This window comes from Uranotaenia lowii, chromosome 2, assembly GCF_029784155.1.
Source record: "Uranotaenia lowii strain MFRU-FL chromosome 2, ASM2978415v1, whole genome shotgun sequence".
Classification (NCBI taxonomy): Eukaryota; Metazoa; Arthropoda; class Insecta; order Diptera; family Culicidae; genus Uranotaenia; species Uranotaenia lowii.
The window spans coordinates 330,085,729-330,108,438 of NC_073692.1; the positions used below are offsets into that span (position 1 = coordinate 330,085,729).

The window sequence follows — 22,710 nt, forward strand, 5'->3', positions numbered from 1 at the left end:
TCTTACATTTTAATGTAATGTAAAAGTTTCATGAAGATTAATAAAGAGTTCCAGGAGTTATAAGCTTTTTAAAAATTTTCTATTTTGATCAATAACATTTTGAAAACTCAATTCTTACGCAAAAGTGAATCTCTTTTGTATACATTAGTCAATCGAACAAACATTTTGAGCGTTGTTGAATGCTTTCTTAAGCCTTAATGTGATGTTCATTTTGTTGAAGACGATTAACAGTCAAGTGAGATATAAAGCAATTATTTTATAAAATGACATATTCTTCATAAGGGTAAAAATCACTTCTTGAGATCTTCTCGTCTGTAATAAATGATCTTTTTTAAAAATGATTTTATGTATTTAAAAACCTTTCAGTTCGTTTTATGAAATTGCAATAACTTAAAATCTCATTTTGTTTGACATATGTATAAGTTTTGTGTTCTGTTTTACCTTTAATTTTAACGGCGCGTTCGTTAATTGATTTTTTTGGGTGATGCATCAGTCGATTGATTTGTTTGGTAGATGTTAAATCACTTTGCAATGCTTTTGCATACGTTTGTTTATAATTAACGAACGCCAGTATCGACAAAAAAATCATTTCGATAAAAAAAAATCAATTTACACGCCGTAAGTAATCAATTGGATCAACATGTGATCCGTTGATCAGAAATAAATAACAAATAAGGAAAATAGCTTATCTCTGGAAAATTAACGTCAAACAACACCTGAGTGAGATGACTCCGGCCAAATTCGAAGACTAATTTAAATTTCTGAGAAAATTTGAAGTAAGATAAATTTGATTACAGGTGCATAAACTTGAGAGTTTTCTTTTTTAATAAGTTTAATGTGAATAGCTTAGCCATGTAACACAGGTGAATAGCTTAGCCAGGACCGCTTTTCTAAATACCTCTGGATAATTTTTTTAAACTTTTCTTTATTTGTTAAATGATTTTTTAAATTTAAAGTGCCCTTATTGATAAACAAAAATATCTAAGAAATTACAAGCATTTTAAAAATGTTTTTATTTCATGTAAATGTCTTCATCTTTCATGAACTCATAGTTTGACTTGCATAGCTTTATTATATAGGCAGTCTCAGCCAGAAAAAGTTTCCTATAGAAAGCAGTACTTTACATGATGATATCAGAATATATTATATTATACTGGCCAACATGTCGACAGCCAAAATTTAGTTAAACTTATACGCATATCAATCTTACCTAAAATCGTTCGACCTGGTCGATTGATTGACCACAAAATTGTCAATCTCCAATGCAGGCTCTTCTTTGATGGCAACTTCCATTTTCACGACAACCGGTTTAGTTTATCTGCGGATGATGATGGAAGCAACAATAAACTTTGAAAGGCGGGACCTTTTGCACCAAACTACTCACCAAGCCATAAAACAATAACAAACAGCGATTTCTTATTTCGAAAGGATTTGCTTTGGATCCTTAGAATATTTCGAAGCACTGTTCACCTTTAGAGTGGCTGTCCTTTTTTCGATCTTTTTTGAAGCTTAAACTCAGTATTTAAGGATTTATAGAGAGATAATTTCTTAAATTATTACACCGCACGAGCAAGCACAAACCGTTTGCGAGCGCAGCTGCAGAAAACATGAAAAATCTGTCAGATTTTTTTCCTCTTCACGCTCGACTAAACTAATTACCAGACTCCTGAAGTTTACCCAAGCTGAGTAAAAGTAAGATGGTTAGTTTCTAATCATAAATTAGAACTAAACAAAATAAAAAAAAATGTCTCACTTTTGGATACAGACCCCGTTCGATTTTGGCAACACGCCCGTAAATTTTGTGTTGCCAAAATCGTACGGTTTTTTCCTCAACTTTGTTTCTGTTATTTTTACAAAATAACTAATATTATTATCAAAATTGTTATTTTTAGTCAATTTCCGACCATTTATAGTAGTTTTTAATTTTTTCATCATGTTTTTTGATGCATTTTGCATTTTTCTTGTTTTGTTAATTATGTTTGTTTTCATTAGTCATATTTGCTTTTCTCGTCATTCTTCATCATTTTTCAGTTGTGTTTTATCATTTTCAGTCTTTTGTTTGAATTTTTTTTTTGACTTTTAGAATTTTTCATGTTTTTGTCATTTTTGAGTACTTCATAAAATTTTTAAAAACTTTTGTTTTTATTGTTGCATTTTATCACCATTTCAGAACATAAAAACTTATTTATGGAGTTTGTCTAAATTAAATTGGTCTTGTTATGATGAAAACTAAAAGGTAATGTTGTTTCTAAAAACCGTTTGAGTTTTGGCACATGTGCCAAAATCGAATGTTGCCAAAAACGAACGGGGTCTGTATTTAAAAAAAACGTCTCAAACGACTTAAGGGTTTTTCGAGAATTATGTTTCAATAATTGTATGGAATATGTAACAAATCCAGGAAAAATATCATTTTGAGATGAAGTAAAGTTCCGAGGGAAATTACAATCATTTTCAGCTGATTTCCATAAAAAAATAGTTGCAGAAATGCTCTAAAATTGTTTAGTCAAATAACTATTTCAATTATAAATTTATTAGAGTAAGTTCACTCGTGTTAGGAAAAAATGGTAGAAATTTTGACACTTTAAAAACATTTTGAAAACTTTACCATGCAAAAGCATTTTTAAAATCTGCGGCCTTCAAGTTTTTTCACGACGCGTGTTTAATTTTCACATGCTGTGATGCAAAATTAGCAATATTTCTATTACATACGTCAAAATTTTCAAAATGTGGTCAGTGTCAAAATTTCTATATACCACTTTCTTCTAACACGAGTGAACTTGCTCTTAATGGTTTGATTTTTAATTGCCGTTTCATATATTTCAATAATCGTGTGCTAAAATAAAAACATTGTTTATGGGTTTGATGCAAAATTTTGTCAATTTTGGTGACTCAAATTTTTATTCGAAGTTTTCAGTTAAAAATGCCGATGTTCGACACCGTTCTTCAGGAGAAACCGGCAATTGTGCTGGAAATTGGACACGCATTTACCAAGTAGGTTAATTTGTTTCCGCTCCGAAAGAGTAGATGGTGAAACTTGTTTCTATTTAGATTAGGGTTTGCAGGAGAGCCGCACCCACGTAGTATTATTCCATCCGAGCTGCTGGACCATAAGGCCAAAAGTACCGGGCGAACGGTTGCTAACAAGAAATTGTTCGACTATGGCAGTGCAACAGAACTGTACGATCAGCTGGTCGAGTTTCTCAAAACTCTCTTTTTCAAATATGTCCTGGTTAGTCCCAAGGAACGGAAGGTGGTCATCGTAGAATCCGTTCTGTGTCCTACCATCATTAGGGATAATTTGGCCAAGGCACTCTTTTGCCACTTTGATGTATCCTCTATATTCTTCGTTCCAACTCACTTGGTCACGCTAGCTACTCTGGCCATAAACACGGCTCTGGTGGTTGACGTTGGCTTCAAGGAAGCAGTCATTGTTCCAGTTTACAGTGGCGTTCAAGCTATATTTGGTTGGCAGGCCCAACCCCTAGCTGCTGAAGCCGTGCACGAACACATTAAAGGGGAACTCATCCTGAACGGAGTTGATGAACAACTCTTAACCGATTACATCGTCGAGGACATAAAAGTGCGAACATGTTTCGTCACTACCAAGGAACGCGCTGAAAAATTTCGCAGTGAAGAGAAACCACAGCCATGCCCGGACGTAGAATACCCCGTGACTGGGCATGAAATCATCAAGATTCCAGGAACCATTCGCGAAACAGCATTTGAAGTTCTGTTTCCGCAGGACAACGATAATCTCAATTTGGCAAACATCATTCTCGATTCAATTATTAAGTGTCCACGGGATATGCGCAAAGCTTTGGCCGAAAACATTGTCCTTATCGGAGGCTCAACCATGGTGCTCGGATTGACAGCTCGGCTTCAGGCTGAAATGCTGGCATTACTGGCGTCGGACCAATACAACGAAAAACTTTTCGTTAAGACATTCAAATTCCACAAATCGCCAGCAAAGGCTAACTTCGTCGCCTGGATGGGCGGATCGATTTATGGGGCCACCGATTTGGTGCTATCGAAATCGATTACCCGGGAGGCGTACAGTAAAAATCAGCAACTTCCCGACTTCACTAACTATGACGAAATGCGGATGGCCGTGTGTAGATGGTAGATTTATGCTTACCTAAATATTTATTGTTTTTGCTTTAAGCGATCTGTTGCTAGCTATAATAAAGCTTATCTCTATACTTATAGAAAAACAATTTCTTAGAACTTATTTTTTGGCATTAAACTGATTAATAAAAGCTATGTAAGTTTAAAATTCAAAATCGTTAGAACTTGGGAAAATGTTAAGTTTCTTTCTTACTCATACTCATGAATAAGAACGGAGTCTTGTTTCGAAAAACTTAACTCTGCTGCGGGTTCATAGGAAGACATCCGAGAAAATAACGTGCCATTACTGCAGCGTCCTTATTTAGAATATATTCAGGCGTTTTCCTTGTGAAAACACTTAATTAAAATAGACCCAGTAAACCATAATGATTTGCTGGTATCTTTGTTCCTGTGCTTATACAGCGAGGAAGACGCCTGAATGTATACTTCAGATAAGATTTTCCCGATTTCAGGAAATTAATATTCTATCATGGAAGGTTTCTTCAGCTCTTAATGTCCAAAGGTTTCAAATCTCCTGTGAATTAAAGGCAAAACTCAAAGTTAAAACATCAGTTCGATTTATCTGCCAATTTCTTCGTTAGTTCCCCGGCTACATGATTTCTCTGATCGGAATGAGGTAGGTAATATAATCGATTAGTATTTCCCTTGGATTTAAAATATTTCCTGGTAAATACATCAACAGAGTTTTCAACGATTCCTGTTATAAGCACTATGCTTTATAAGTCACCACAACAAACAATGTTTAAATAAAACACAATTCTCACAATAGTTGTATCAACTTCTCTCTATTCAAACATAGTAGTTGTTGTTGTCATATGGATGTGATTCACAGTACAAAATCAACGGTTAAAACTCATGCAATGGCGCTCCATGGAGAAAATTGTATGTTGAATAACGAACAGAATTTAACCAAAAGAAAACTTTCAAACTTGCTCCACATTCAATCTTTCGCTGCGCTGCTGACAAGAATCAAGAGTTATTGCCGTGATGCGGAACATGAGAATGGGTCTGCGGCTGGAATGTATCAAGACTAATGCCATTTTACGACGGATTCAAACCTTGCTGGAAGTTCAGCTGTTGTTGCTTCTTGATTTCGTCTTGCATTTCCAGGGCCAGTTGTTTGTACTTTTCGGCTTTCTTTTCATCTTTGGGCGTGCCATCTCCCTTGGCGTACATTTGACTCAGATTGGCGCACGCATACATATTGCGCAGCTCACAGGCTTTGTACGCAAATTCGAATGCCTTCTGCATATCACGTTCCACAACAAATGCACCCTTCGGTAGATTTGGCTGCGCCTCAGGGCCTGATCGTTCCAGCTCTTCCTTGACCTTGGCTGTGTTGTACTCGTCTTTAAGGACACCGGAAATGTGCATCCCGGAGAGGTAGAAGCAGGCGTTACCGTTGTTCATTTCACAGCTTTTCTTGAGGAACTCGAAAGCTTTCGAAACGTCTCGTTTCATGTCCTTAGGAATTGATTTCGAAACAAGCAGCAAACCGGAGTGAAGACACGCATCGGCATCGTTTAGCTCACAGCCTTTTTCGTAGTACTGGTAGGCTTTGATGGGATCACCCTTATCCGAGGCACGTCCTTTGCCCAGAAAACTGTAGTTGCCGTATTTGAGACAGCTCTTGGCATATCCATAATCGTCGCAGTTCGATCGGTACACTTTTGCAGCTTTATCAAAGTCCTTCTTGATGCCCTCAAGGTAATCCCCTAACAGGTGGCAAACTGTGGAAGCCAAAAAAAGGAATGACATAAATTTAAAGTAATAAATACCATTGCGCTTTGCAAGTTCACGAATATTCTCGGCAAATACATGCCGTTATAATTGGTTCCACGCGTAGATTGTTCTTTCCACAGATTTGGTGTTAGTTCCAAGAACTAAAAACACAATATTCACAACAGGACTTTATCGCAAAATTGTAAATCGGTTAAAATGTGAGGAAAACCTCATCACATCGAAATCTTATAGGTCTTGTCAGAGAATGATTAATTATTTATTTTAAAAACAGCGTAACGTAAGCCTTTTAAGAATTTGAAATATTCATCAAACATTTCAAGCAACACGAATTTTTTTTAATATAGGTACCGAACTACCTTACTATATATTTTTTAAATTGTTGATACGGTCATTAGGCACATTCAACATGTCATTTACAGATTTCGAGTACAAATTTTACATTTTGTACCTATCTTTTCATGAATTCGATCATATTTTAATCGAATAAAGTTTTAAATTTTCTCAAATCAGTGAACCGAAAAATCGTTTACCATATCCAATAAAAATGGACAAATTACTCGCTCTAAAGGAAGTTCCTTATGCCGATGGACCCCATTCTTGCATTCAGTCCCCATATGATTGTGTAACTTTTGTTATTTACCTCCTAATGTTTCTCTGAGGCTTACCTTCCGGTTTTTTCTCCGAATAACACCCGAACCGGTACTCGATACCCAACTTTTCCAGGTAATCCTTCACGTCCGATTCATTCTTTAGATCGAAAGCCATCGCTGACGACTACTGCTGGAGCTAGCTTATTACGGAAACCGCACCGAAATCAATTCCGAAATTCCGCACACACCACAAATTCTTTTGATTTTTTCTCTCTCTTCGCGCTCGCTCGCATCAAAAGCGAACAAAACAACAGGGTAGGTCAAAAAAAAAAAATTGGGAGCTACAGCAACTGTTCAATTTTGGGAACAATAAACATTAACACAAAATATCGAAGTTATTCGGAGGTCAAATAACCTGCTATTGAGATATATCATTTAATGAAAAATTTTGATTATTTCGAACCAATCACTATATACAAACAACATGAAAGACTTAAGACATTTTGAAAAATTTAATGATTCGTAAATACAGAGCATTCTATTCCGTTTACACCGAAACTCAAAGCAATATTGATCAATGGTCAAAATGAAAACTTTCCATTTCAGGATGTGAATTTAATTTTCTGTGGTAGTTAAATTAATTTTTTAGTCATATCTATATCTTTGTAAGTTCAACGGCATTAATTAAAAAAAACGCAATTGTTGTATTTGGAGTACTGGATTATAAATTTTATAAGAATGCCGTTCTCAAATTTTGATAAAATTTTTTATATAATTTTGAGTAAAAAAAACTATAAAGATTGGGTATCCTCAGTTTAGCGTGTAGCATTTGTCTTATCCCTCGTCGATATTTGTTTTGGCTACAAATTTGTAAGCGTGTAAATAATTTAAATTTTTTCGAGACGGCGCGGAAAATTTCGCAGGATTTTCCAGGATGGAATTCCTTATAAAAGAAGAACCTCCTGTCGATCTCGAGCAAGATATGGGTACCACGGATCATTTGTAAGTATTATATTTTTTTAACTTAACCAGTTTCTTTATTCAAACGGATGTTTATTACGATTAAAGTTCCTTCTCCAACTGGCATGATCAGCAGTTGGATTTTGAAGTGGCCGCCGAAGCGATGGCACTGCTTTTACAGGAATGGGGCCTTGGTATTTTGGCGGAACGATTTGCAATCAATTTGATTGATCCTAGTGTGCTGGACTACCTCGTTGATACCGATATTGTCGAGCTGTGCCGAGACTTGCCCATGCGCTATCGGTTGATTTTGAGACACAAGCTTAGTCAGAAGGGAGGCACCTCCCTTCGAGAATCAAATATTCACCACGGAGCCATGCCATCATCTACTAAAAGGGTACCTGTTAAAAAACGAGTGGCGACAAGCTATAGTTCACCAACTCAATTATCAATAAAGAACCCAGGAATCGCCATTCCAGCAGCAGAACCAGCAGAACCCATGGCTCATTGCTCTAACGAAAATACCAAACCGATAGTCACACTCCATGCCATGCAGGTACCCACTTTTCCAGAACCGATCACCTCCGTAGAACCGATGTGTAATTTATTTGTACGTATTTTCTTAGTCACCTCGATTCATAACTTGACGTTTTCAGTAGATTTTTAAATAAATAATTCATTTTTTTCAGAATATTGAAAAAATCCTTTGCACAGCTCCAGGGCGACAAATTATTAACTACTACCAGGCCAACAACGTGTTGGATAAGGTTCATCGGTCTAAACTTCTCAAAATGATCATCGAAAGATTGATGTTTGATATGACCCCGAAAGATTTAAATACAACGCTTTTCAAAAAAATTCACGATGGAGTAGTAAAGATATTCCCAAACGAGAAGAAGGTTGATCAAATTTAGATTAGCAAACAATTATCAAAACAGTTGAACAGAATTCATTGCATTTTTACAGTTTCGCGAGACGTATGATTTAAAACTGAAGAGTCTTAAGTACAGCGGAAACCACCGAATAAAACAGTCAAGTCAATCTCTTGGAACTGCCGAGGACAGTACAGAAAAAGATATTCCAAATTATTCGGAAGAAGAAATGCAGGCTGCCAAACAATGGCTTTCAGAAGGTCGAACTCCTACGGAAGAAATCTGGAGGTTATGGCACGTAAGCTACGACATTCGAATACGTGATTACCTTTTGTTGGGTGGATTGCAAATTGGACGAATATGCGATCATGGTAGTTGGCCTATTATTACGGAACCTATTGGCTACGAATTGGTATGCATTGCTCAAATATTGTAATGATTTGTTTAAACTTATTAAAGTTTTGTAACAGATTTCAAGCGACTTTAACCGTCGTTTCCCGTATACGGGTAGTCTATTGGATCGGTGGGAAGTTTTGGCTAAAAAAGTGATAGAATATGCGCACCGTCATGCCAAAAACCAGCGATATCGATCAATAATTTTTGAATGCCAACACGATGAAAAGCCGGATGAGATCAAAGTTGCGCAACTGCTCTGTGGATTTATGATCCAAGGAGTCGTAAAGCAAAACTTCAAACCAAACTACCTGGAAGTCGAACGGGGGTTCGTCCACGTTGTCAAAGTAAGAACCCACTCTTAAATTTTCCACTTTGTCAAAGTAAGAACACACTCTTAAAATTTATTTTCCGTTTCATTTCAAATTATACTCTTATCTTCACCAGAGTCAAGAAGAAATTTCAACGTCTTTGGACGCTTACCACGAACAGATGCGATCACATGAACTGTCCGTACAACCTCACGTGATAGCAGTGGTCAACGAAACGGGCAATCGGTTCTATGCCTACATCCAGCAGGGCAGACTCATTGCCGCCGAAAGCATGCTGAAAGCGATCGATTTGGTGTTTAAGATCGTACACTTGACGGGCGCCAACTATCCGGTTGAGTCCCGGACCGTTTGGACCTTTATTCAGCAGTACTGCTACGAGTTGACCACTCCGCGTGATCGAAAATTTCAAGTCGTTTCGACGCTATGTAATGCGTTTTGGTAAGTTAAATTTAGTAGGTATAACATGCTGATAAAAACATCATTGTTTATTTTTGTCTTCTTTTTCAGCGACTAATTTCGCTTCAATCAAACTTTGACTAAGGCAGCTTTAAAAAAAGATATTTTTTTAAATAATAAAAACATCTTTAAACTCACATGGATAAATGAAGGAAGAACGATCGACTTCATATTTGCTGTGTGAAGATTTTTTAAAGTTTGATAAAAGTATTAAATCAAAACTGTGTAAAAGAGCAAACAAAGTGTCATTAGTTCCGGGATACTGTTTCGACGATTAGCGCAAGTGCATAACCCCTGACGTACCTAATCGATAACTTTCTGTGAACTGTGAATTAAAAGTGTTCAAATCGTAGTCCTTCAACGCCTCGAGATCGAAATCAATAATAAGCGCATTAGGGATCCGGGATGAAGGCGGTATCATACTGAAAATTCAATACTTTTTTTTTGTGGCGTTTATATAGCTCGGGGAGCTGACGCTGGAAATGAAAATTAGAGATAGTTTGGAGAAGGAAATTTTAAAGTTCAGAGTAGGCAGCGTAGAATAGTAAGCGATCATGAGACGTTGGTTAGACCAACCCCTCCTGATACCAGTTGGAGGAAGGACAAGGGTGGGTTCGAGACTGGCCTCTACTTATTCCCCAAGCATCTCACCTGTCGACAACTTATGGGATTCGAACCCAAAAGTTTTTCTTGCCGATACCGGGAATCGAACCCAGTACGCCTGGGTTACCAGACTCGCGCCAGTCTATCCACTAGACCACATCAGCGCTATGGAGGTACCGAACTGAAAATTCAATACTCATCCGAAAACTTTTGTTTTGACAAAAAAACAAATATTTGCACTCATAAGCTATCATCCGATAAACATGGGCAGCTCTACAAACTGGAACCATGTGGCTCGATTCAATTTACGTTCCTGCAAACAACGTCGATCACTTCAGCAGCGAGCAGCAGATGTCGGGTTTTACCAACACCTACAGACGAGCATATTATCAAGCAAACGATAGTAACTCGGCTGCAATCAACTTATGTGTGGTGAGTGACTTGAATTCTTTATATTTTCTTAACTCCATGGAAAAGTGTTTCCCATCTTTTTTTTTTATTAACAAGTGGTTTTATTAAGGCATTCTACTTATAAAGTTTTTATGTTCCGGGAGTATTTTTCCTAACTTTAGGTTAGTAAGAGGGGGGCCGTAATCGCCGCGACTACTCAACTGTTCATTCAAATCTTCCTGTAGCTGCGGTTGCGATAGCTACTTCAGGTGTTCGACTTCCTGGTCAGCCTTCTTTCTGGTGTTGTAGGACCCATCGGATGAAAGTTTCTTCTAATAAATAGACGAAACGAGCATTAGATAGAGTACGTTTCCCATCCTATCCATGCTTAAAATTTAAAAAATACTGATATGCAACATACTTGAAGCTTCAATCTTCAATTGAAGACCAATATCCTGTTTTTTCCGTACTTATATAATTGGTGTCACACATGGTCAATGCTGGAAAATAAAGGGAGTCCACGATGAAATTGCCACACTATGAAATTGCTCTTACTGTTTAACCGTTGGGTAGAATTTAATGAAAATTTGGGTGGATTTAGTTCATAGTGCATTGTTTACATCCTGCTTATAGTTTTAAACAAAGGGCTGAAGAAAGCAAACATTTCCGTCAGTTCAAACCGAATCGCCGTCGCGATCAGACGTGTTTCTACCGTGGTCTCTGAACTAGTTCTGACGAATAGTGCTTCTCAATCACGGACATCAGTCTGTTGTGACACCCACTTAGAAAATTCCAAGAATTAACACCTCCTCAAATCGAAAAGTTAAGCTCGCTCATAAAGAGCTAGTTAGCTACTATGGGGGAAAATCCCCCCCCATGGGGGCAAACCCCTCAACCCTCCAGCTCTAACAGAAGACGGATACCAGAATGGATGGATCCAAACGGCGAACATGGGCCGATCCAATTTCTATTACTCAAACCCAATTCTCCTGCCAAACTTCCAACATACCCGTTCATCATCTCTAAATCTGTCGAACTCGCCGCCGGAGAAATCATAGGAGGACATCCATGCGATCAGGGCCAGGCTTACCTGCTAAAAGTTAGATCCCAAAAACAGGTTGACAAATTGCTAGCAGTCAAAAATTTGATCGACTCAACTCCCGTGACAATAAATTTTCACCCTTCGCTCAACACCTGCAAGTGCGTGGTCACCTGCCGCGAAGCCGCAGGAGCCACTGACGAGGAACTAACACAAGATCTCGCCAACCAAGGTGTAATCGGCGTCCATCGATTCACCAGGAAAGTAGATGGAAAAACCCAACCCACCAACACTCTTGTCCTCACGTTACGAGGAACCACAGTACCCACCCACATACGTTTCGGATTTATACAAGCTCAAACCCGCCCCTACTACTCCCGACCAATGATTTGCCTGCAGTGCGGAAAACTTGGGCACACCAAAAAGCACTGCAAAAATGAAACTGCCTGCCTCAACTGTGGCGAAGAACAAACCCACCCCAACTGTGAACTACCTCCAAACTGTGTCAACTGTCAAGACGCCCACCCTAGCAACAGCCGCTCCTGCCCTGCCTATAAAGAAGAACAGGACATAATAAGAATCCGAACCGACTTGGGAATCCCTCACAACGAAGCCGTCAAGGAATACAGAAAACGCCAAAAACAATCAACATCGCTCCAACAACGCCTAATTCAAGCCACCACCAATCCAACAATTGCAGAAAAAGACAAGGAAATATTCGGCCTCCGCAAGCTGGTCGACTTCCTTACTGCCCAAATCACCACCCTCACCAACCAAGTAAAAAAACTGGAACTGCAAAAAGAAAAATCTCCCGAAACATCCGACAGTGACGCCAGCATGACCAGCGACATATCCACAGTCAGCATCCAAAACACCCCCAAGCGCTTCTGGAAGACATCCTCCGAAGATTCCCCTACAGGAAGCGACCCCAAAAATGGAAAACCTGCAGAAAAGAGACAAAAAAAGAAACGCCAACGCAAACCAGAAAATCCAACTCCTCCAACCATAGACCTCCCACTGGAATCCACTCAACAAGGTAAAACCGCAACATCAACCCCTCCCCAGCAGACCGGTAAGTCAACCAAACTACCAAGCAACTATTACGCATCCACATCATACCTAAAATAAAAATGGACATCCAAACAAGTTCACAAAACATCACCACCAATCAAACAAACAATACTACCGAGTCCAACAAACCAACACATAAAAAATATCAAAATTACGCCGTCCAATGGAACACCAGAGGACTCGTCAAAAGATTGCCAGATATTCAGATCCTGCTCTCGAACATCTCCCCAACTATCTTCGCCATTCAAGACATTTTAACAAACTCAAATATCCCACAAAATATACTGAAAGGCTATAATTTGCATACGACATCCGACCTATCATCCCGACAAGGCGCTGGGTTGGCCATAAAAGCCAATACCCCATACAAAATACTCAATATAAATACAACTTTGAACGCTGTCTGCGCCAGAGTGCACACCCCGATTGACCTCACCGTTGTATCTCTCTACATCCCCCCTCAATTACCCTACCACCAATTCACCAGCAAAATTGACGACCTACTATTCCAACTTCCCCATCCCTACATTGTCATGGCCGATTTCAATGCCCACTCAACCAGCTGGGGCAGTACCCACACCACTAACAAAGGTACCTACCTGGAAGATTTGACAATCACCAAAAACCTGACTATACTAAACAACTGCCAACCAACCAGAATCGATCCTGCAACTGGTAACACATCCGCCCTCGACATCACTATGACCTCCTGGGAACTCGGTCCGAAATTCAGCTGGCAGGTTATCGAAGACTCCTTCGGCAGCGACCACTTCCCCATCATGATCAAGCTCGAACACCCTACACCGAAATCAGCGACCAGACCCCGCTGGAAATACGATGAAGCCGACTGGCTCGGCTACCAAATGGAGGTAGATAAACATCTCGCACTCTACCCACCTACATGCATCCCATCATTTACCAAAATCGTCATGGAAGCCGGAACAAAAAACATTCCGCGTACAAGCGGTGTCCCAGGTAAATCCGCAGTCCCCTGGTGGGGACCCGAAGTCCGTACAGCCGTAAAACTAAGACGCAAAGCCCTGAGATCTCTTAGAAGAATCCCCAACGATGACCCAAGAAAGGCCCAAGCCCTCACTGAATTTAAAACTGCACGATCTCGTGCCAGAGCAGCAGTCCGCATAGCCAAATCAAACTGTTGGCAAAAGTTTACCGAAGAAATCCACCCCACCACCTCCGCCAAAGTGCTTTGGAACAAAATAAAAGTCCTGAATGGAGAAAATCGCAAAAACTCCTTTCACCTTCTCCTAAACCAACACTATACAAATGATCCCTTTGCCCTAGCCGATGCCTTCTGTAATAACTTTACATCTTTGTCCCCTCCCTCCAATACTCCATTGCTCCCCTTCCCAACCAACTCATCCCATAACCAGAGAGACTACAACAGAAATTTCGCACTCGACGAGCTGGAGTGTGCACTCAGAAAGGTCAAAGGCCTGTCCGCCGGTCCCGACGAAATTGGTTATCCTCTACTCAAAAACCTGTCTGCGGCCGGGAAGGGAACCCTACTGCAGATCTACAACCAAATATGGTCTAACGGCAAACTTCCTCAAAGTTGGAAACTGGGACTGGTCATCCCCATCGCAAAACCTAAACAAAATCCCCACCTCATCGACAACTACAGACCAATAACCTTACTTGACTGTGTCGGAAAAATTCTTGAACGAATGGTCAATCGCCGACTGCACGCCATCCTCGAAAAAGAGCAGCTGCTCGACAACCGACAATTCGCCTTTCGAGCCGGACGCTCTACAGACGACTATTTCGAGGAGCTAGAATCGTCCCTCGACCCACCGACCCTTAAACATCATCACACTGAATGCCTTTCACTAGACTTATCTAAGGCTTTCGATCGTGTAGATAGGATGGCAATCATCAATCAGCTGAATAACTGGGGTATCGGTGGCCGAATGCTAAACTACATAGCTGATTTTCTCCAAGATAGAAGAATCCAAGTGCTTGTAAACGGAACACGATCCCACTCAAGACCCATCCATGGTGGTGTACCCCAAGGCTCAGTAATAGCGCCAACCCTATTTCTTGTAGCAGTCAATTCCATCTTCGACAAGGTCCCGAACAACATCCAAACGCTGGTCTACGCTGATGACATCCTCCTGATATCATCCTCAGCCTACTCTAAAACTACCAGAAAGAGACTCCAGACAGCACTAGATAAGATAGCAAACTGGGCCCCTACGGTCGGCTTCCAGTTTTCCCCAAGCAAATCCCATCTCATTCACATCGGCCCAAACCGAAGAAGACTTGGCAAGCTCCCCAAACTTATTCTCAACAATCAAACAATCTCAATGAACCGCCATACCCGCCTGCTGGGAATATGGTTGGATGACCGTCTCAACTTCAAGTATCACTTGGACCAAACAAGAAAAAATGCCATAGGCAAAATATCTATTCTGCAAATTCTAGCTAACAAAACCAGCTACGCTCACAGAGACTCCCTCTTCCGTTTCCTCCATGGCTGGTTCCTACCATCGATTCTACATGGCATAGGCCTACTAAGTCGAGCCGATATGGAGGTAGTCATCAACAAATTGGAACCTCTGTATAACCGCTGTGTCCGAATAATAAGCTCAGCCTTCTGCACCAGCCCTATCCCCTCCCTGATGGCCGAAAGTGGCCAAATGCCGTTCAGATACATAATCGCTAAGCAGCTATCCTCCAAAGCACTTAGATGGCTAGCCAATGGTGGTTCCAGAGAGTCACTTATGGTTACCAGAACGAACCAGCTTCTCTCCGAAATAACAGGAAACGAAATACCACCAATCTGCCCGCGACCAGAACCCAAAATCCGATACTGGAACGACAAGACTCCAAAGGTGAACCTGACTTTGCTCCGACGGACCAAAACCAACGACCCCCCAAACCTCATCCAATCTCAATTTCAACAACTCGTTGAACATAAATTTAAACACCTCCCTCAAGTCTACACAGATGGATCAAAAACAAACTCCGGTCGGGTAGGCAGCGGTATATACCACCGAACCAACCAACTCACTCTCCCCCTCCCAACACAATGCTCAGTGTTCAGCTCCGAAGCTTTCGCGATCTTGAAAGCCGTCGAGACACATGAACCGAACACAGTCATATATAGCGACTCAGCCAGCGTGCTCACAGCACTGACACATGGCAGTATCAAACACCCCTGGCTTCCCTCAATATCGAAGATAGCTATAGAGAAACACATTACACTCTGCTGGGTACCGGGACACGCTGGTATCCCCGGCAATGAAGCAGCGGACAAACTCGCCGCAGCAGCTACCTTTTTGGATCCCCCACCGATAGCCATCCCTCAACAAGACGCCTCACTCTACATCAAAAACGCCCTCCAAGAGGCATGGGACATAAAATGGGACTCGAACCACCAAGCAAAACTTCGGGAAATAAAAAACTCCACAAACAAATGGACCGACAGATCCAATCCGACCGAAAGAAGGGCCCTCACTCGTCTCCGCATCGGTCACACTCGCCTCACCCATGAACATCTTATTGCTAAAACCGACCCCCCCATTTGTCCATGCTGCAACACGGTGACAACGATCAAACATATTCTGACAACGTGCCCACAATATCAACACATACGACAGATTTGCCACCTTCCGCCTAGTATGCGGGAGATGCTTTCGAACTGTCCACAGGAAGAGACCAACATATTGGACTTCCTCCGCAAAACAGATCTATATCACAAAATATGAATGAGAAGAATGACCCAAATGGGTTAAACACCGTACGAATCGAGGAAGAATGACCTTAATGGGTTAAATTCCTATAAAAAAGGAAAAAAAAAAAAAAAACAAACATTTCCGTACCTAGTTTTCAGTCAAGAAACCCGCAGGAAGAAGAAAACTGAAACGAGTGAAACACGTATATGGGCATCATGGCCGTCTTCATTGCAACAAGAGGCAATTTTTTAATAATCCTTAAAATGATATCTGCGGCTCGGGAATGTTAACCAAAGGGATCTTTGGTAACATTAACAAATTATGGTTGGACACAAAACGCAGAGTTTTCAGTATAATCCTTGTTAAAATTGATTAGAAATTTGCACTATGACAACAACAGATGCGTTCGGCAACCAAAATGTTACCCTATTTCGAGTCTGTTATGGGGTGAAGTGTTTAATTTCGGGAACCACACTGACGTTCTGGTACCAAAAATTTGGTACGGTGCGTTTGTATGCGATTTGACAGCTGGTTCAGTCCTCTGGTTTTAAAGTCCTGTGATCACAAAACTCTCGGAAATGGAGTCGAAAGAACAGCTCGTGTGTGATAAAATCTTGCGCATTCATCACGAGAACAAGAATCTCTCGTATTGTTACATCGCTAAAATGTTGGAAATCGCGAATTCCAAGGTGTTGCGAATGATTAAGCGGTTCGAGGAACGATTGACCACCGATCGGAAGCCCAGAAGTGAAGGAAAAAGTATTCCGTACAACACCAAAAATCACAACCGCGTATTTGGGCCCTTCAACCGAAACCCGAAAGCCTTCGTTCGGGATGTGGCTAAGTAGCTGCACCTAAGCCGAAATTTTGTCCTTAAGGTAGGGTTGCCATCCGTCCCGCAAAAGCGGGACATGTCCCGCTTTTTTGGCAAATGTCCCGCCGTCCCGCTTTTTACTCAAAATGTCCCGCTTTTTTTCAACAAAGCTTTCAGTTAAAAAATCAAATTTTCCTACGTTTGATTTATTTTGCTTTATCAAAACTACACAACACACAAAAAAGTTGTTTGCTTTTTCTTTGATCCCTTATTTCTTTGGGAATTATGTTTTAAATTTTTTCTATGCAATGCCTATTATTGTCAGATTCCAATCAATCAAACATGACATTGCATTTAGAGTTGTAAGCAAAACTGGTTTTTAATTGAATGAATGTCATTTGTTATACATTTTTTCTTTGTCAAGCTCCACTTGAGTACGTGACAGTGTCACGTTGTGACACGCCATATCACTCATACTATTTTTCTATTTTTGAAACTGGTGGCAATCAGATGCAAAACAATGTTAAAAAGCACTTTCTTTATTCAAAATAGCGTTTATGTAATTCAGTATTGAAAAACAAACATTTGGACATTTAAAACAGTATCGAAAAGCTACATTTTAGCACTGAATTCAGTGTCGAAAGGAACATTACACGACCTACACTTGATCATAAATTTTTAGTTGTTGGCATCGACCACATGTTGTTATTTGTTGAATTTTCAAAGGAATTTTTCGAATTTGCATTAAATTGTGTATACAACACGATTTTTTTTAGCACTCGACCTAATTATCCGACTCGAAAATTCTCGTTGGATAAATTTACGACTCGCGCTGAAAAAATCTACTTTTTGCAACTTGTCGCGTAAATAACCTTTTGCTTCATGGCGAAACTTATAGTTTTTCAGTATTTAGATAAATAATACCATAAAGATCTCATATTGGGTAATGCTAGTGGTAGATTGCGAAATAATGATGATTCTGGAGAATGTTTCATTTGATTTTTAAAATTTTGAAATTATCCCCATCTTGAAACGAAGTTTATGTGACTTTTACAGTGATTAAAAAATTATGCTAATAAATGTAAAGAATTTCTTTTCACAATCCAGAAATTTCAAGCTTAAGAACATTCCATTTATTCGTTTAAAATGTAAGCTGAATTGTCTAATGAGAGCCTTATCCAAGCATTCGTTTTGTCATGACATTCAATCGCAAGTATGGTAAGAATCAAGAAAATATCTTAACATTTTTTAAAACAAAAAAACCGCTTGTTATACTAATATTTTTTTTCGTTATTGATTTAGTTTTTATTTCCATCTACGTTGTTTTAACGTCTTTGTGTTATTCGCACTTTTTTACAAACGGAAGGGCACTGAAAAGCTTCAACTTTGTTCAATGTTTACGCCTGGATTTGAAAGCATATAGACGTTGACTCGGAAAGCACACGTTATATCAACTGAACTATGCCTCAATTATCGATTTATAGAACTTTATAGTCAGGTTAAAAAAAGCACCGTACTTTTAGAGAAGAAAAAAACATATTTACATATGTATACATAGATTTCATGTCTTTTTAAAACAAATTTTTAAAATGTCCCGCTTTTTTCGGCTGTGTCCCGCTTTTTTTCTCAAAATGTCCCGCTTTTTTTGAAAACCATCTGGCAAGCCTACCTTAAGGCCAAAACTAAGGCTGTGCTTCGAACGTTCAAGGTACAAAAGGCCCCTTAATCGCGACGAGAAGCAGAACAAGTCCGCCAAAATCCGTGCCAGGAAGTTGTACCTGAACATGCTGACGAAAGTTGAATGCTGCATAATGGACGACGAAACAGTGTGTGAAGGCCGACTTCAAACAGATTCCCGGCAACCTGTTTTTCACGGCCAAGGATAAGTTCAGCGTTCCAGAGCATGTCCGCACAAAGAAAATGTACAAATTTACAAAGAATTTCCTAGTTTGACAAGCCATCTGCACGTGACCCCAGACACGATGAACGGACAGGTGTACATGAAAGAGTGCCTCCAGAAGCGGTTGCTTTCTCTCCTGAAGGCCCACAACGTCCAAACAATCTTCTGGCCGGGTTTGGCCTCATGCCGTCATTTTCGTGCCGAAAATTTTCAACCTTCCCAACACTCCGGAGCCTCATTGTACTAAGCGATTATGAAGCAGCACCTTCTTAAACGACCTAAGGTAGTGAGGACAGTCGAGGAACTGAAGAAAGTATGGGTTTACATGAAAAAAAAAGGTTGATTTACAGATTGTGCAGAATCTTATGGCCGGGGTTAAGGCCAAGGTGCGGGTATTTGCGTATGGACTTTAAATAAAATACGATTGATTTTTTTTTTTATTTTTTTTATTTGGGATTTTAAGAATCTAGGGTTTATTCATCCCATACACAAAATACGATTGAAATGGTCAAATGAAGTTTAGTAGTTATTTTTCCATCCCTGAAAATTAAATGGCAATCGGATGAAAACGCGAATTTTGCAAATCAATTTTGTGTGCGGCAATTTCATCCTGGACTCCCTTTAAACATAAGAAAATCGCGAAATTTGTGTCATGTCTGCAAATTTGATATACGATGAAGAATATTTCCAACATCATTTTGACGAAAAAAGAAAGGCAATTGACTAAAACTGCGTGACATGGTGACACATTTCAACAAAACATTGTTTGGCGCACTTATCTTAGGGTTAATTGAGAATGAACATAACAATGTCTAGAATTCTCTGTGAACGAAAAATACAATGTAAAACGGTAGAAAATTCACTTAAAAGTTGATCCCAGAAGATATTCGCTTTCAGCTTTCGCTGGAAATCAAGAAATAAAAACTAATAAATTTCTTCGTTAATTTTTGCCCCTAGAGGAAAACATCAGAATTAAAATCTATACAAATATAAGTATGGTTGATGAAAAAGGTGATTACAGGGTATTTGAATAAACAATGCGAAAAACAACGCATGAATTCACGTTCGATATGATGAAAGCTCAAATGAACGTTTTCCTCGATTAATAAGACAATGTCCTTTTGACCTTACTTAGGGAGTGAATAAAAATAGCTGTTTTAAGGTAAAAATACTAACCTCTTTTTTATTGAGTTTTGTGTTAAGATCTACAGATATGTTAATGTTCACATTAATCACTTTTAAAAAAAACACTTTATTCACTGATCTCTTAAATCGACTGATCTTAACTACGCGCGAAAACTAACTGACTGACTCTAACTAACTCGAGGACTTCTAGACCGGTCACACACCTGCTGCGTCGATTGTCGGCGTTGCTGGTTGGTGTCGGATGTCCGGCGGCTTCCTAACAAAGGTACAGTTGCTGGGAAATCCTCGTAGTATTGGGTGTAGGCAATTATCGTCAGAAACGTTGAAAAGCTTTTCGACGTGACAAATGTTGTTTCCTTCAATGTTCATACACTGGTTAGTGATTAGGTATGACTCGTCGTTGTTAATTATAGCTTTTGTTGCGTTCAGGTCGATGACTTTCTCGCCTATTGGAATCGGTTCTATTTGTAGTTGTTTGTATATGCCTCTTCTAAACTTGGGTATCTTGATAACAAATATTATGTTGGAACCATTATGGAAAGCTATCGGTTCCAAAAACTCGTAAGTTTGGTCATAGCTCGTGATCGTTATCCCTTGTATCTCGAGAAGGTGCGTAGCGAACTCTAACTCCGATGGTTGTAGGAAAGCTTTGGAAATCACGCCAAGTTTCGAAAGTTGTAAGGATTCGAAGATGATGTTCAGCTGATGTTGGACCTCGTCGATGTGGAATATGATGTTGTGTAAGTGCAGTATGTGTTTCCAGTCTACTGATCTATCTAAACCTAACATAGCTTGTTTCACAAAATCGTTAATTTCTTTTGATTGTAAATAAGCTTGTTTCGTTAAATTATTTATTCTATCTTCGAAAAGTTTGTTGATTTTAATTTGTTCGTTATTTTCGGTAATAAGTGCGTTGTTGGAGTTTTCTAAAGTTTCTATTTGCAATTCAATCTTTAGTAGGTCTTCATTGTCTAGGTTCCCAGTAATAGTTTTTATTGCAGATCCTAAAAAGTTCAACGACCTTTTTGTTTTTCTAGGTTTTGATGTTAAGTTGTGGAGCAAAAGAAGTGCTTGGCTGTGTTTTTGTTTTAAAATATAAGTGATTTCTTTGATATTTGGATTCTCTCCTAGTTTTTGTATAATTGATTCATATTGTTTTAGTATAGCTATGAAAGGGTAGAGGTTAAATTTATGATAAAGCCTATGGGAACCTTCTCTTATTAGCACTGTATTTGTCTCAAACGCTATGATACCAGGGTTTCTATTCATGTCGAAGATTTCCATGCTGCAATGGATATTATTGGCTAAAGATATTATGAAGACTATTATGCATATATGTTTTTGGAATGTCATTGTGAGAAAAAAAAAATTTTTTTTTTTGCTGAAATGAAAAAATGATAAAAGCAAAATTAATTAGTTTTAAAATTAGGATTTTCGTTTGCGTTTTAGTTTGGATTTGTGAATTTTCCTTCCGTTGTCGTCGATGATGTTAGTGCGGAGGTTTTCTTTAACTATGGTTTCTTTATACCTCTCTTGATGTTTTAAGTTATTTCGTTTCCTTTCAAAGACTGTGTCGTTTTGTGCGAATTCTTCAGGTTCTTCTCTGGATTTGTTTGTTTTTTTCCAAATCTTTGCTTTTCTTTTCGAGATGTTTCTCAGAGAAGAGTCTGTAAAATTCTTCTTTTAATCTTATTCTTTCGTTTATATCGTCTGGGACATGGTCTTCGTTTCGGAATCCGAAGAATAATTCTTTTGGGGTTAATTTTGTTTGGGAATGGATGGAGTCGTTGTATATAGACACTGCAAGGTTTATTTTGGATTTTTCGGGGAGATTCTTGGTAGATTCTCTGTTCGAAAGAATGTTATGTAGCTCTCTCAGTGTTCTATGTACAACCTCGACTGTTCCATTGGAGGAGGACTGTCCTACACTTGTGAAATGGTATTCAATGTCCTGTTGCTCCAAAAAATCTTTGATTGTAGTTGATGTAAAGGATGCCTCCTGGTCCATGACGAGAAGGGAAGGTTTACCTACATTTGCTAGGTAACGAGTTATCGCTTTCAGAATGTGAATTGTATTGCGTGTTCTAATAGGGAAAGCCATTGTTAATCGCGAAAATTTGTCACAAAGCGTTAGGAAGTTAGTGTTACTTATGATAAAGATATCCATATGCACAATTTCTAAAGGTTTTGTTGGAGTTTTAGTGAACTCGAATTTTTGCTTATATGGACGTCTTTCATACTTAGCCTTTTGACAAAGTTTACATAGGTTGATGAATTTTGTGATCCTTGTCTTCATTCCTGGAAAGAAAAATTGTCTAGAAATATGGTATTTAGTTTCATTAATCCCACGATGATTAGTATTGTGTTGCCTTTGGATGATAAGGTCTTGTTCGATCTCATCTGCAACGTCTTCCAGAATTTTTTCAGTCCAGAAAATTTTAAAAGTTTTCGCTCTTGCGAAATAGTTTTTATAGATTGTTTGTAGATTTAATAAGGTACGTCGGTCACAGTAAAGGCCATTTAGACAATTAGGAGAGCCGTAATCTTTTAGAATGTTAATAAGAATAGCTGGACTAAATAA

General features: G+C 39.1%; 5 protein-coding genes across 10 annotated transcripts in view; 3 read left to right on the forward strand and 2 right to left on the reverse strand.

Moving 5' to 3' along the window:
* The window catches only part of LOC129743727 (uncharacterized), an 83,336-nt gene extending 81,744 nt beyond the window's left edge, over positions 1-1,592 (reverse strand). For all 5 annotated transcript variants that reach the window (XM_055735850.1, XM_055735847.1, XM_055735848.1 and 2 more), the window contains exons 1-2: positions 1,385-1,592; positions 1,211-1,318 (exon numbers count right to left, since the gene is read on the reverse strand). In XM_055735850.1, the coding sequence (XP_055591825.1) occupies positions 1,211-1,293 (83 nt within the window). In that variant the 5' untranslated portion in view covers positions 1,294-1,318; positions 1,385-1,592. The remainder of the gene's footprint in view (positions 1-1,210; positions 1,319-1,384) is intronic.
* Positions 1,593-2,845: 1,253 nt separating this feature from the next.
* On the forward strand, positions 2,846-4,194 carry LOC129747022 (actin-related protein 10). Its single transcript, XM_055741034.1, has 2 exons — positions 2,846-2,991; positions 3,049-4,194. Exons 1-2 carry the CDS (start codon positions 2,921-2,923, stop codon positions 4,121-4,123), a joined length of 1,146 nt encoding a protein of 381 aa, XP_055597009.1. The 5' UTR covers positions 2,846-2,920; the 3' UTR covers positions 4,124-4,194.
* A 688-nt stretch (positions 4,195-4,882) lies between these two features.
* LOC129746798 (cytochrome c oxidase assembly factor 7 homolog) lies at positions 4,883-6,731 on the reverse strand. The gene is made up of 2 exons (XM_055740677.1): positions 6,534-6,731; positions 4,883-5,855 (listed from the first exon to the last, which is right to left on the reverse strand). The coding sequence occupies exons 1-2, from the start codon at positions 6,631-6,633 to the stop codon at positions 5,167-5,169; spliced, it is 789 nt and encodes a 262-aa protein (XP_055596652.1). The 5' UTR covers positions 6,634-6,731; the 3' UTR covers positions 4,883-5,166.
* Positions 6,732-7,323: 592 nt separating this feature from the next.
* Positions 7,324-9,865, forward strand: LOC129747226 (uncharacterized). Of its 2 annotated transcripts, XM_055741321.1 has the most exons (7): positions 7,324-7,460; positions 7,527-8,028; positions 8,108-8,317; positions 8,385-8,702; positions 8,761-9,030; positions 9,131-9,453; positions 9,523-9,865. In XM_055741321.1, the coding sequence occupies exons 1-7, from the start codon at positions 7,393-7,395 to the stop codon at positions 9,527-9,529; spliced, it is 1,698 nt and encodes a 565-aa protein (XP_055597296.1). In that variant the 5' UTR covers positions 7,324-7,392; the 3' UTR covers positions 9,530-9,865. The 2 variants fall into 2 exon arrangements, with proteins under 2 accessions (XP_055597296.1, XP_055597297.1); XM_055741322.1 differs by lacking the exon at positions 9,523-9,865 and having other exon boundaries at positions 8,761-9,066; positions 9,131-9,269.
* A 1,530-nt stretch (positions 9,866-11,395) lies between these two features.
* LOC129742965 (uncharacterized) lies at positions 11,396-12,631 on the forward strand. Its single transcript, XM_055734908.1, has one exon. The coding sequence runs from the start codon at positions 11,396-11,398 to the stop codon at positions 12,629-12,631; it is 1,236 nt and encodes a 411-aa protein (XP_055590883.1).
* Positions 12,632-22,710: the final 10,079 nt, after the last annotated feature.